At 44.5% G+C, this 14,342-nt stretch overlaps 1 protein-coding gene across 1 annotated transcript in view; it reads left to right on the top strand.

Moving 5' to 3' along the window:
* The window catches only part of LOC124260415 (exosome complex exonuclease RRP44-like), a 54,020-nt gene extending 44,069 nt beyond the window's left edge, over positions 1-9,951 (top strand). The window contains 11 exon segments of the mRNA XM_046694719.1: positions 696-852; positions 1,366-1,471; positions 1,474-1,506; positions 1,509-1,584; positions 4,806-4,896; positions 5,114-5,150; positions 5,153-5,190; positions 5,630-5,776; positions 7,986-8,108; positions 9,099-9,137; positions 9,140-9,951. Of these exon segments, the coding sequence (XP_046550675.1) occupies positions 696-852; positions 1,366-1,471; positions 1,474-1,506; positions 1,509-1,584; positions 4,806-4,896; positions 5,114-5,150; positions 5,153-5,190; positions 5,630-5,776; positions 7,986-8,108; positions 9,099-9,137; positions 9,140-9,178 (886 nt within the window). The 3' untranslated portion in view covers positions 9,179-9,951.
* The last annotated feature ends 4,391 nt before the right edge of the window (positions 9,952-14,342 follow it).

The following is a 14,342-nucleotide window of genomic DNA, read 5'->3' as shown; positions in this document are numbered from 1 at the left end:
CCGGTTCAGACATGAAAACGATACGCATTGTGATACGCTGATCGAAAACCGGTATTTTGACTTGCATTCGGAAAACTTCGTAACACTTGGAAATCTTCGGATATTTGCTTGTTTCATTTGTGCCAAATACTATTTACATTTTGTCATGATTAAATGTTTTTATTAAAGCTTAAGGGGGCTGTGGGGTAGCCTAGTGGTTAAGGCGTTCGTTCGTCACGTCGAAGACCCGGGTTCGATTCCCCACATGGGTACAATGTGTTAAGCCCATTTCTGGTGTCCCCCGCCGTGATATTGCTGGAATATTGCTAAAAGCGGTGTAAAGCCAAACTCACTCACTCACTATTAAAGCTTAATCAAGCATAGTGATTTTGTTGTGTTCATGCTTTATAAATCAAGCATTAACTCGATTATAAGTAGTTTTTTGTTTAAGAATACTTCTTGCAATATATTGCAATACATATCGCAATATATGCTTTTGCATCGCAATATATCGCAATATGAAAATTCTCTGCAATACCCGCCCCTAGTTGCACCGAGGAATAAAGTGATACAGTGTGTCTTGACCTCATGCAAAATATACTTATAGTTGTTTAACTTTCAACACGTCATGGTTGGAGATACACCACCATTATATACAGCTACTAGGACTGGATTATCTGTGGTTCGAGCTGATGTTGGACACTGTTGTTCCCCAGGGAGACCAACTCCATGGTGGAGGAGTTCATGTTGCTGGCGAACATCTCGGTCGCTGAGAAGACTCTCAAAGAATTCCCAGACTGTGCCTTACTCCGACGCCACCCAGCTCCACCGCCTTCCAACTTTGAACCTGTCATCAGAGCTGCCATGTCCAAGGTAGGAAACACCAGCAACATAAGTACCACTGATTGCTGTCTCAACTGATCTTGAGCAAGATATTTTATGGATTTAAGCTTCTTTATTCTTTCCCACACAACGTTTTGGGATCATTACTGATCCCTTCATCAGATGAAGTGACAGTTGACACTATGACGTCATACCTGCGTCAGGAAGTCACAATGCATGTGACATCACAATCCATAAATATTGTTTGAAACCAGTAAAGAAAAATTGTAGTTTTTGTTGCTCCTTACCTGTCACCTCAGTTTTAAACTAAGAAAACCTTTCTCAAAATGTTAATGTTGAGAATACACAATGCCATTTAAAAAGTGGTCAGATGTAATATGTGTTATATTTGGAATTAGCCTTCTCAGATGCCTGACTCTGAGGGTGTGGGTTCGAACCCCGGATGGGACTCAACCTAACAAAAGTACTAGAATCTTTACTTTACTAAGAAAGTGTAATCCCAAATATAGTATATGTTACATTTTGGTGTTTTGTTGTTTTAAGGGTCTTGACCTGGCTGTGTCATCGGGGAAGGAACTTGCTGACAGTCTAGACAAGGCTGTGTTCCCTGACCAACCATTCTTCAATACCATGTCTCGGATCATGACCACTGTTGCATGATGCAAGCCGCCTACTTCAGCAGTGGACGCTGCCATTTGAAGAGTTCCAGCATTATGGCCTGGCTACTCCCATCTACACCCACTTTACATCTCCCATCAGAAGGTACTCCACTCTCCCCACTTAACATCTCCAATCAGAAGGTACTCCACTCTATCCCCACTTAACATCTCCCATGAGAAGGTACTCCGCTCTATCACCACTTAACATCTCCAATCAGAAGGTACTCTACTCTATCCCCACTTAACATCTCCCATGAGAAGGTACTCCGCTCTATCACCACTTAACATCTCCCATCAGAAGGTACTCCACTCTATCACCACTTAACATCTCCCATCAGAAGGTACTCCACTCTATCCCCACTTAAGATCTCCCATCAGAAGGTACGCCACTCTATCCCCACTTAACATCTCCCATCAGAAGGTACGCCACTCTATCCCCACTTAACATCTCCCATGAGAAGGTACTCCACTCTATACCCACTTAACATCTCCCATCAGAAGGTACGCCACTCTATCCCCACTTAACATCTACCATCAGAAGGTACGCCACTCTATCCCCACTTAACATCTACCATCAGAAGGTACGCCACTCTATCCCCACTTAACATCTCCCATCAGAAGGTACGCCACTCTATCCCCACTTAACATCTCCCATGAGAAGGTACTCCACTCTCCCCACTTAACATCTCCCATCAGAAGGTACTCCACACTCTATCCCCACTTAACATCTCCCATCAGAAGGTACTCCACTCTATCCCCTATAACGTAACATCTCCCATCAGAAGGTACTCCACTCTATCCCCCACGTAACATCTCCCATCAGAAGGTACTCCACTCTATCCCCACTTAACATCTACCATCAGAAGGTACTCCACTCTATCCCCACGTAACATCTCCCATCAGGAGGTACTCCACTCTATCCCCACTTAACATCTCCCATCAGAAGGTACTCCACTCTATCCCCACTTAACATCTACCATCAGAAGGTACTCCACCTCTATCCCCACTTTAACATCTCCCATCAGAAGGTACTCCACTCTATCCCCACGTAACATCTCCCATCAGAAGTTACTCCACTCTATCCCCCTTAATGCATCTCCCATCAGAAGGTACTCCACTCTATCCCCCCACTTTAACATCTACCATCAGAAGGTACTCCACTCTATCCCCAATTAACATCTCCCATCAGAAGGTACTCCACTCTATCCCTAATGTAACATCTCCCATCAGAAGGTACTCCACTCTATCCCCACTTAACATCTCCCATCAGAAGGTACTCCACTCTATCCCCAATGTAACATCTCCCATCAGAAGGTACTCCACTCTATCCCCACGTAACATCTCCCATCAGAAGGTACTCCACCTCTCCCACGTAACATCTCCAATCAGAAGGTACTCCACTCTATCCCCACTTAACATCTCCCATCAGAAGGTACTCCACTCTATCCCTAATGTAACATCTCCCATCAGAAGGTACTCCACTCTATCCCCTTAACGTAACATCTCCCCTCCCATCAGAAGGTACTCCACTCTATCCCCACTTAACATCTACCATCAGAAGGTACTCCACTCCTATCCCCACTTAACATCTATCTCCACTCTATCCCCACTTAACATCTCCCATCAGAAGGTACTCCACTCTATCCCCACTTAACATCTTCCCATCAGAAGGTACTCCACTCTATCCCCACTTAACATCTCCCATCAGAAGGTACTCCACTCTATCCCCACGTAACATCTCCCATCAGAAGGTACTCCACTCTATCCCCACTTAACATCTACCATCAGAAGGTACTCCACCTCTATCCCCACCGCAACATCTCCCATCAGGAGGTACTCCACTCTATCCCCACTTAACATCTCCCATCAGAAGGTACTCCACTCTATCCCCACTTAACATCTACCATCAGAAGGTACTCCACTCTATCCCCACTTAACATCTCCCATCAGAAGGTACTCCACTCTATCCCCACGTAACATCTCCCATCAGAAGTTACTCCACTCTATCCCCAATGTAACATCTCCCATCAGAAGGTACTCCACTCTATCCCCACTTAACATCTACCATCAGAAGGTACTCCACTCTATCCCCATCGCAACATCTCCCATCAGAAGGTACTCCACTCTATCCCTAACGTAACATCTCCCATCAGAAGGTACTCCACTCTATCCCCACGTAACATCTCCCATCAGAAGGTACTCCACTCTATCCCCACGTAACATCTCCCATCAGAAGGTACTCCACTCTATCCCCACGTAACATCTCCCATCAGAAGGTACTCCACTCTCCCCACTTAACATCTCCCATCAGAAGGTACTCCACTCTATCCCCACGTAACATCTCCCATCAGAAGGTACTCCACTCTATCCCCACGTAACATCTCCCATCAGAAGGTACTCCACTCTATCCCCAATGCAACATCTCCCATCAGAAGGTACTCCACTCTATCCCCACTTAACATCTACCATCAGAAGGTACTCCACTCTATCCCCACGTAACATCTCCCATCAGAAGGTACTCCACTCTATCCCCACGTAACATCTCCCATCAGAAGGTACTCCACTCTATCCCCACTTAACATCTACCATCAGAAGGTACTCCACTCTATCCCCACTTAACATCTCCCATCAGAAGGTACTCCACTCTATCCCCACTTAACATCTCCCATCAGAAGGTACTCCACTCTATCCCCACTTAACATCTACCATCAAAAGGTACTCCACTCTATCCCCACTTAACATCTCCCATCAGAAGGTACTCCACTCTATCCCCTAATAACATCTCCCATCAGAAGGTACTCCACTCTATCCCCACTTAACATCTACCATCAGAAGGTACTCCACTCTATCCCCACTTAAGATCTCCCATCAGAAGGTACTCCACTCTATCCCCACTTAACATCTACCATCAGAAGGTACTCCACTCTACCCCCACTTAACATCTCCAATCAGAAGGTACTCCACTCTATCCCCACTTAACATCTCCCATCAGAAGGTACTCCACTCTATCCCCACTTAACATCTCCCATCAGAAGGTACTCCACTCTATCACCACTTAGCATATTTTATCAGAAGCTAGTCCTGTTTTCAGCCTCTGACCATCCCACATATGTACAGACAAGATATGTGCAGACAATGTGATATAATTTCAGTCCCTAAAAAATGGGGACGCCATCCATCAATCTTGTCAGTTCATCTGTCCGCTCGTTTAAAGAAGTGTTTCTGGATCAATTATTGAAACCAGTATTTCTTAACCCATCTTCAGAAATAGATGAGGTGAGTTCCAGTGACACATCTTTATTCATGCTTGCTTCTGTGTTGCAGATACTGGACATCATTGCCCACCCGACTGTTGGCAGTGTGTATTGGAGCAGAGCGCTGCACTCCAGCCCTCCTCGAGAAACACAAAACACAGGTACAGTGTTTGTATCTTGCAACATGCCTGATGATACTGACAGCTGCCATGGCAGCCAACAGAGTCACAAGCCATAACAGCAACACAGAAACATGGGCTATAGTGTAGATGTAATGTTATTGATGATGGCTTAATGTAACAATGAATCCCTGCCATGGCATGAAGGAACATTCCTCCCTCTCTTAAAATGTCACTATTGGATGTGTTTGTCTTGCAGGCCTTGTGTAACAACTTGAACTTCCGACACAAGATGGCTAGTATGCTGGTCGGGCTTCTGTCAACCTCCACACTCATGTAAGTATTCTTGGCAACCAGTCTATATCGACATGACATATCTCCATCCACCAGTATAGTGCTACCATGGTTACAAAGTCATTCAGCTGCTCTTCATGACTATCAACCTGACATGTCTCCACCCACCATTGTAGTGTTACCAAGGTTACAAGCCATTTAACTGCTCTTCATGACTATCAACCTGACATTTCTCCACCCACCAGTAAAGTGTTACCACGGTTACAAGTCATTCAACTGTTCTTCATAACTATTGACCTGCCATATCTCCACCCACTAGTATAGTGTTACCATAGTTACAATATGTTCTTCATGACGACCTGATGTACCTCCATGCAGATCTCTAGTGTTACCATGGTTACAATTGTCTTTCAGTTCTTTATAACAATGACATACCTCTACACACTGCTGTTGTGTTACTATGGTTACAATTGTCTTTCAGTTGTTCTTCAAGAAGCGAGTGGAAGATGAAGAAGGCTATGTGTTATTTGTCAGGAAGAATGCGCTGCAGGTTCTAATCCCAAAATATGGTCTGGAGGGTACACTGTTCCTCAAATCTGATGATGCAATGTTTATGTTTAATGAGGAGGTAAGGGAACAGCAGGCTAACAGAACTGATTTCCAAGTGAGCTGTATTATCTGTCATGGGTGACCCAACTATAGACTAACAGAACTGATTTCCATGTGAGCTGTATTATCTGTCATGGCTGACCCAACTATAGACTAACAGAACTGATTTCCAAGTGAGCTGTATTATCTGTCATGGGTGACCCAACTATAGACTAACAGAACTGATTTCCAAGTGAGCTGTATTAGCTGTCATGGGTGACCCAACTATAGACTAACAGAACTGATTTCCAAGTGAGCTGTATTATCTGTCATGGGTGACCCAACTATAGACTAACAGAACTGATTTCCATGTGAGCTGTATTAGCTGTCATGGGTGACCCAACTATAGACTAACAGAACTGATTTCCAAGTGAGCTGTATTATCTGTCAAGGGTGACCCAACTATAGACTAACAGAACTGATTTCCAAGTGAGCTGTATTATCTGTCATGGGTGACCCAACTATAGACTAACAGAACTGATTTCCAAGTGAGCTGTATTATCTGTCATGGGTGACCTAACTATAGACTAACAGAACTGATTTCCATGTGAGCTGTATTATCTGTCATGGGTGACCCAACTATAGACTAACAGAACTGATTTCCAAGTGAGCTGTATTAGCTGTCATGGGTGACCCAACTATAGACTAACAGAACTGATTTCCAAGTGAGCTGTATTATCTGTCATGGGTGACCCAACTATAGACTAACAGAACTGATTTCCATGTGAGCTGTATTAGCTGTCATGGGTGACCCAACTATAGACTAACAGAACTGATTTCAAGTGAGCTGTATTAGCTGTCATGGGTGACCCAACTATAGACTAACAGAACTGATTTCCAAGTGAGCTGTATTATCTGTCATGGGTGACCCAACTATAGACTAACAGAACTGATTTCCAAGTGAGCTGTATTATCTGTCATGGGTGACCCAACTATAGACTAACAGAACTGATTTCCAAGTGAGCTGTATTATCTGTCATGGGTGACCCAACTATAGACTAACAGAACTGATTTCCAAGTGAGCTGTATTAGCTGTCATGGGTGATCCAACTATAGACTAACAGCATGTGTTAGTGCTTGTGCTATCAACCACGAGTTTGCCTGATCCAGATTTGATATGCTGACTGAAACATAAAACAACAGTATCTATCATGTTCAAATTTTCAGGCACACAAGCACCGGGTTGACCACTCATGACAATTATTCTTTATTACATTCTAGGCTGGGGTGGCTTTTGAATTTGGGTTGATGACCTGATAGGAAGACATGAAGAAGTTCTATTTTCTGGAACAAATTACCTTTCTCAAAGCTATCCAAGGGATCTCACCACAGAATATTGACTGTTTATAACCTTTGATGCGATTCTTGTTGTTTCCCTCTCACAAATTTGGAAGTGTTTGAGTGCAGGAAAACATATTTTCTCAGCGTACACCCATTATTTTAGGTACAAGTGGAAGTCAGCGACACCCATTATTTTAGGTACAAGTGGAAGTCAGCGTACACCCATTATTTTAGGTACAAGTGGAAGTCAGCAGACACCCATTATTTTAGGTACAAGTGGAAGTCAGCGTTACACCCATTATTTTAGGTACAAGTGGAAGTCATTTTAGCATACACCCATTATTTTAGGTACAAGTGGAAGTCAGCGACACCCATTATTTTAGGTACAAGTGGAAGTCAGCAAGCCCATTATTTTAGGTACAAGTGGAAGTCAGCGTAACTCCATTATTTTAGGTACAAGTGGAAGTCAGCGTACACCCATTATTTTAGGTACAAGTGGAAGTCAGTGACGCCCATTATTTTAGGTACAAGTGGAAGTCAGCGACACCCATTATTTTAGGTACAAGTGGAAGTCAGCTGCACACCCATTATTTTAGGTACAAGTGGAAGTCAGCGACACCCATTATTTTAGGTACAAGTGGAAGTCAGCGACACCCATTATTTTTAGGTACAAGTGGAAGTCATTGCTGCAGCCCATTATTTTAGGTACAAGTGGAAGTCAGAAGCGACACCCATTATTTTAGGTACAAGTGGAAGTCAGCTGCGACTACCACTATTTTAGGTACAAGTGGAAGTCAGCATTACACCCATTATTTTAGGTACAAGTGGAAGTCAAGCGTGACACCCTTTATTTTAGGTACAAGTGGAAGTTCGGCTTCACTGTTGTTTTCTGTTTCCTTGTGCTGCAGGAGCAGACCCAGACTGGCGGCGCACACACCTTCCATGTGTTTGACAGGCTGGTGGTCCAACTCAGCATAGACAGGTCCAATGAGCAACACATGAAGCTCAGCATCAAGCTGGTTGAGCCTCAGGTTAGTAGCCATGACTGGTTGAGCCTCAGGTGGGTAGCCATCACTTGTTGAGCCTCAGGTGGGTAGCCATCACTGGTTCAGCCTCAGGTGAGTAGCCATCACTGGTTCAGCCTCAGGTGAGTAGCCATCACTGGTTCAGCCTCAGGTGAGTAGCCATCACTGGTTCAGCCTCAGGTGAGTAGCCATCACTGGTTCAGCCTCAGGTGAGAAGCCATTGCTGGTTCCGCCTCAGGTGAGAAGCCATCACTGGTTCAGCCTCAGGTGGGTAGCCATCACTGGTTCAGCCTCCTCAGGTGGGTAGCCATCACTGGTTCAGCCTCAGGTGGGTAGCCATCACTGGTTCAGCCTCAGGGGTAGCCATCACTGGTTCAGCCTCAGGTGAGTAGCCATCACTCTGGTTCAGCCTCATGTGAGTAGCCATCACTGGTTCAGCCTCTGGTGAGTAGCCATCACTGGTTCAGCCTCAGGTGAGAAGCCATTGCTGGTTCAGGTGAGTAGCCTCAGGTGAGAAGCCATCACTGGTTCAGCCTCAGGTGGGTAGCCATCACTGGTTCAGCCTCAGGTGGGTAACCATCACTGGTTCAGCCTCAGGTGGGCAGCCATTTCTGGTTCAGCCTCAGGTGAGTAGCCATCACTGGTTCAGCCTCAGGTGAGTAGCCATCACTGGTTCAGCCTCTGGTGAGTAGCCATCACTGGTTCAGCTCTCTGGTGAGTAGCCATCACTGGTTCAGCCTCTGGTGAGTAGCCATCACTGGTTCAGCATCAAGCTAGTTCAGCATCAGGTGAGTACTAATTGAAAGATCTTACTTATTTGAGGAGGATGTTATGGATACAGAGTATGACTGTGCCATGGGGTCATGGGGTCCTAGCTCACCCAGATCAGGGGGACAGTTACCTATGATATCTGCCATAGAATTGCTTGGTAGATATTCACATGTATCCATTATCTTCCTGTAGCAAAACTCAAACCCATCTCACTAACTGTTCCAGATCCCAGGGTTCAGTGTACCCCAGCTCCCACCCACGGACCTAATGATGCAGAGCCACCCAGCAAGAAACACAAGTCTTAAGACCAGTTGATGAAACTCTCCAGCCGATGTTTGTATTTGAGAGAGTTTGAGGTTATGGGAGTGCCGGAACATGCTCACTCATTGTGTTCATGATGGGCTTCCGCCCTGGGCATCGCTCTGGGCTTCGCTCTGGGCTTCGCTCTGGACATGCTCTGGGCTTCGTTCTGGACATCGTTTCTGGGCATAGTTCTGGGGATAGTTCTGGCTTCGCTCTGGGCTTCTCGTTCTGGGCATTGTTCTGGGTCTCGCTCTGGGCTTCGTTTCTCAGAGCAATGTAACCAATTCAACCATCATAATTCAGTGATGATGTATAGGAGTTGTGACAGTCGAAGAGTGCGACACGGTGAGACATGGCACTGACTCCACTCTACAGACCCACAGCTGTTGTTCAACAGCATACAAGTATAACTCTTATACACTTGTACAATAACTGCTTTTTGACATGGCATCCTGATTTTGAAAACATTCCTATATAAACATTTTAGGCTAAACAGTGATAAAAATGAATCTTGAGTAATGGCATATACAGTAAGAATGTGTATATGTTTAAAATTTTAAATTGGAAGAACTGTGATTAAAAGTTTTTCCCTTGAGTGCCATGTTCGTATTTGTGTAATTTTTAGATAATTACTATTGATGTATATTACAGAAAGTGTTTGTTACGGACACAAATTATTATGTATTTATGAAAACCAGGCTGAAATTTCGTTATCATGCAGTGTTGGTACATGTGCAATAAGAACAGCAGTGTAAATAAAAATTTACAAAAGTCATAGCAGTGTCATACTTTGTGTTATCCTCCATATCATCCAGCCCTTTCTGGAACAGACGACATCCAAAAAGTTGGACTGAAAAAGCTGTCGGCCATAAGGACCTGCAGAAAACAAAGCTGTGGGTCCGAGTGGTTTTCTGTCGGCTTCGGGCCTAAGGACCGACGTTAATTTCAAAACTCGGATGCTAATCGATATGAATAGGAAGAATTTAGATGCAGTTTTGTGGTGGTGTGTGGTCCTGTGCATAGAGCTCAGGTCACCAATTAGTTGAAGTTAAGCAACGTTGGACGGAGAGGGTTTGGATGGGTGACCGTGTTTGGCAGCTTGACTCCTGAGAGTTTCTAGGACTTCAGACTCTGCACCACAATGAAGCACATGTGATACATGTGGTCTCACCTTTGGCAAAAGAGTTTGTTCAAAGTTGACTCTGTTCACACAGCAGAAAATGGGTACTCGGTGGGATCAGTCATGTGACTATTAACCTTCTAGCGCCTCACAGGCAGCTTGGGTTATCCGGGGAAAATAATAGTCAGATTATATTTGTGCGCTTTGAGCAGGATATGAAACCTGGAAAGGCGCGTTAAAAATATTCTACATTATTACTACATTATTAAGACGCAGATTGACATAACAATGTACATTTTTTTTTATAAGATAAGAGGAGGGCGCAAAGAATCTGGGAAGTAATGCTTCACATGGACAATGACATTAGGATCGACATGAAACTGGAGCAGGTTGGATTCACCTGTATTTCCTTCATTCCCATTCATGAGATGTAAAATCTCCAGTTTGTCCAAGTGTGGATGTCATCCCCAATTCCTGTCGCCCAGTGAAATCGTCCTCTAACAGGACAGTTCCTCAAAACCTACGTGAGTTACTAAAACGGAGTATGCTGTCACAACCTGTCACGCAAGGACCGTGCTCGATCTGTCTCATAAAGCCCGTGAAGGGCCAGGTTAGAATGAACCTTCAGTAACCCATGCTTGTCTACCCGTGAAGGGCCGGGTGAGAATGAATCTTCAGTAACCCATGCTTGTCTCCCGTGAAGGGCCGGGTGAGAATGAATCTTCAGTAATCCATGCTTGTCTCCCGTGAAGGCCGGGTGAGAATGAATCTTCAGTAATCCATGCTTGTCTACCCGTGAAGGGCCGGGTGAGAATGAATCTTCAGTAACCCATTCTTGTCTCCCGTGAAGGGCCGGGTGAGAATGAACCTTCAGTAACCCATGCTTGTCTACCCGTGAAGGGCCGGGTGAGAATGAATCTTCAGTAACCCATGCTTGTCTACCCGTGAAGGGCCGGGTGAGAATGAATCTTCAGTAACCCATGCTTGTCTACCCGTGAAGGGCCGGGTGAGAAATGAATCTTCAGTAACCCATGCTTGTCTACCCGTTAAGGGCCGGTTGAGAATGAATCTTCAGTAACCCATGCTTGTCTACCCGTGAAGGTCCGGGTTAGAATGAACCTTCAGTAACCCATGCTTGTCGTAAGATGCCACTAACGGGATCGGGTGGTCAGGCTCGCTGACTTGGTTGATTACATGTCATCGGTTCCCAACTTTCGCAGATCGATGCTCCTGCTGTTGATCACTGGATTGTCTGGTCCAGACTCGATTATTTACAGACCACCACCATATAGCTGGAATATTGCTGAGTGCGGTGTAAACTAAACTCACTCACTATCTCATAAAGATCTGGAGTAGATTTGATATTCAGCTACCAATGATTATTTTAGTCGCCTAACAGGATCGGGGACGTCAGGCTTGCAGATCGTATCTCAAAATGCGTACCAATCACCCGATTGTTCTGGCCCATTATTTACAGATTGCCGTCATACAGTTGGAATATGTCGTTAAACAAGAACTAAAGAACTTGCTCGATCTACCAATGACAGCCAAACGGGACCCTTGTGTCGTGTCCCCGGATTGAACGATATGTCAACACGAACCAGACCGCTTTCTCCTTGCTCGATCTACCAATGACAGCCAAACGGGACCCTTGTGTCGTGTCCCCGGATTGAACGATATGTCAACACGAATCAGACCGCTTTCTCCTTGCTCGATCTACCAATGACAGCCAAACGGGACCCTTGTGTCGTGTCCCCGGATTGAACGATATGTCAACACGAACCAGACCGCTTTCTCCTTGCTCGATCTACCACTGACAGCCAGACGGGACCCTTGTGTCGTGTCCCCGGATTGAACGATATGTCAACACGAATCAGACCGCTTTCTTCATGCTGTGGCAGTCATCCAGTCAATTTTCATTGGAACATGTCGAAATACCCCGCACCTCCCAGAAATGGAATTTACACCCGTGCTGTCAAGGTACTAGCTACGAGGACAGCTCTTACCGCCACTGCAGCCAGGAGTGAGAATTACGTCCAACTGATGCCTCCTTACAAGACTGGAGAACAAAAACACAGATCACTTCCGGAACTAATTGTCAAAATTCCGCCACCGGCATTTGGACAGCCCCAGCATGGACAATGCACTGTTCCCGCTTATAACAGGACTGTAGATTATCCATGCAGCCTGCTTTGCCCCATAACAGCTCTTAAATATTACATTGCCACTAAATGTTACAAACACAGAAAACGGCTCTTCGTCTGTTGTAAGCCTTCGTCAGAAAACGCTATGTACAGTGGCGGGATGGCTTTTTAGAAAACATGGGACATCTAGTTATCATCCAATACTGGTTTCCAGAGGAGATATCGTTTGATAAGTTTTGAGCTAATAGCCGATTGGTCAGTATTTTCGGACTACTTTCATCTCCCTTTGCTGTATACAAAGAAGACCACCGCAATTAAGTCATGATTTGTTCTAACGACATAAATGTTTACTTAAAATGCCACCAAGAAATGGTGAAACGTATGCATTGCAGAATTTAAAGCAATACATGTTAGCACTACTATTTATGTGCTTGTCTTTTATGTCGTAATGGTGTCACTCGTTCCCTCTCCCACCACTCTTGTTAACTTGGATGTACTCATACGCAAGCCTTCAAATGAACTTATTACAGGTGACGTAGTGACAAGACACTCGGGTGAGATTCCCTATTTATCGTCTACACACATGCGTGCGCACATACATGCACAGACACTCGTGTGCCCATATCTTCTGAGGTCGGGTTGGATGGTTCTCCGTTCGAGTGGTTTGTGTTAATATGTGTTTATTTGTGTACAGATATTCCATGTGAATACAAAAGTACATGGTTCGCCTTTGGGTCTCAAGTCTTCTAGGAGTTGGCGGAAATATAGTGACATCATCAAGAACGTCATGAATACCTGTGAAATAAATCAGAACAGAGACAGAGGCTATCACTGCGGCCAACCATCTGGTATATACTCGACACCAGCTGTTGTACCACCTCTGTTAACACCTTCTATGACGTGACTGAGGCAGTTAATCCGATAGAATTAGCAATCACTGGCTATCATTATTGCATTATTCGAAGAATATCTCTGTTACAGGAGGTAATCCCCACAACCTCCCCAAATGATCAGTGTCTGGAACGATGAAACCAAGAAAACAAAGTCATCAATATCCCCCGCAACGGCAAAATACTCTTCATGAGTATGTCTACTAGTTAGGATTATATGGCAAAGTGGAAGGAGAGTATTGAACGGTTTGTAAGTTCTCCTCCAGAAAGGAGCACTACCACCAAATTCAGTCGAAGTCAAACTTGTTGGTATGGAAACACAAAAACTATTTTATTCAGAATTCCAAAAACTACCAAAAGGCACCAGTACACCATCAGACCTATCTATGTGCCAAGTTTGGTGAAGAAATAGGGAAGGGTTTTAGAGTTCTGCTCCGGAAAACAGCACATCCACCAAGTCCAGTCGAAGTCGAACTTGTTGCCATGGAAACACAAAGATATGCTATTCAGAATTCCAAAAATACCAAAAGGCACCAGTACACCACCATACCTATCTATGTGGAAAGTTTGGTGAAGAAATAGTGACCGGTTTTAATGTTCTGCTCCGGAAAAGAGTACAACCACCAATTTCAAAGTCAAACGTGTTGCCATGAAACGCAAAAAATATATTTATTCAGAATTCCAAATCTACCAAAACGAACCTGTACACCACCAGACCCTATCTATGTGCCAAATTGGGTGAGGAAATAGGAACGGTTTTACAGTTCTCCTCCTGAAAGAGCACAACCACCAAATTTAGTCGAAGTCGAACTTGTTGCCATGGAAACACAAAAGATATGCTATTCAAATTCCAAAATACCAAAGGCACCAGTACACCACCATACCTATCTATGTGGAAAGTTTGGTGAAGAAATAGTGAACGGTTTTAATGTTCTGCTCCGGAAAAGAGTACAACCACCAATTTCAAAGTCAAACCTGTTGCCATGAAACGCAAAAATATATTTTATTCAGA

Source organism: Haliotis rubra, unplaced genomic scaffold, assembly GCF_003918875.1.
Source record: "Haliotis rubra isolate DU_JTF1 unplaced genomic scaffold, ASM391887v1 Scf761, whole genome shotgun sequence".
In the NCBI taxonomy this organism is placed as follows: domain Eukaryota; kingdom Metazoa; phylum Mollusca; class Gastropoda; order Lepetellida; family Haliotidae; genus Haliotis; species Haliotis rubra.
The sequence above is the reverse complement of the archived record's forward strand: the minus strand, read 5'-3'. Positions and strand labels throughout refer to the sequence as shown.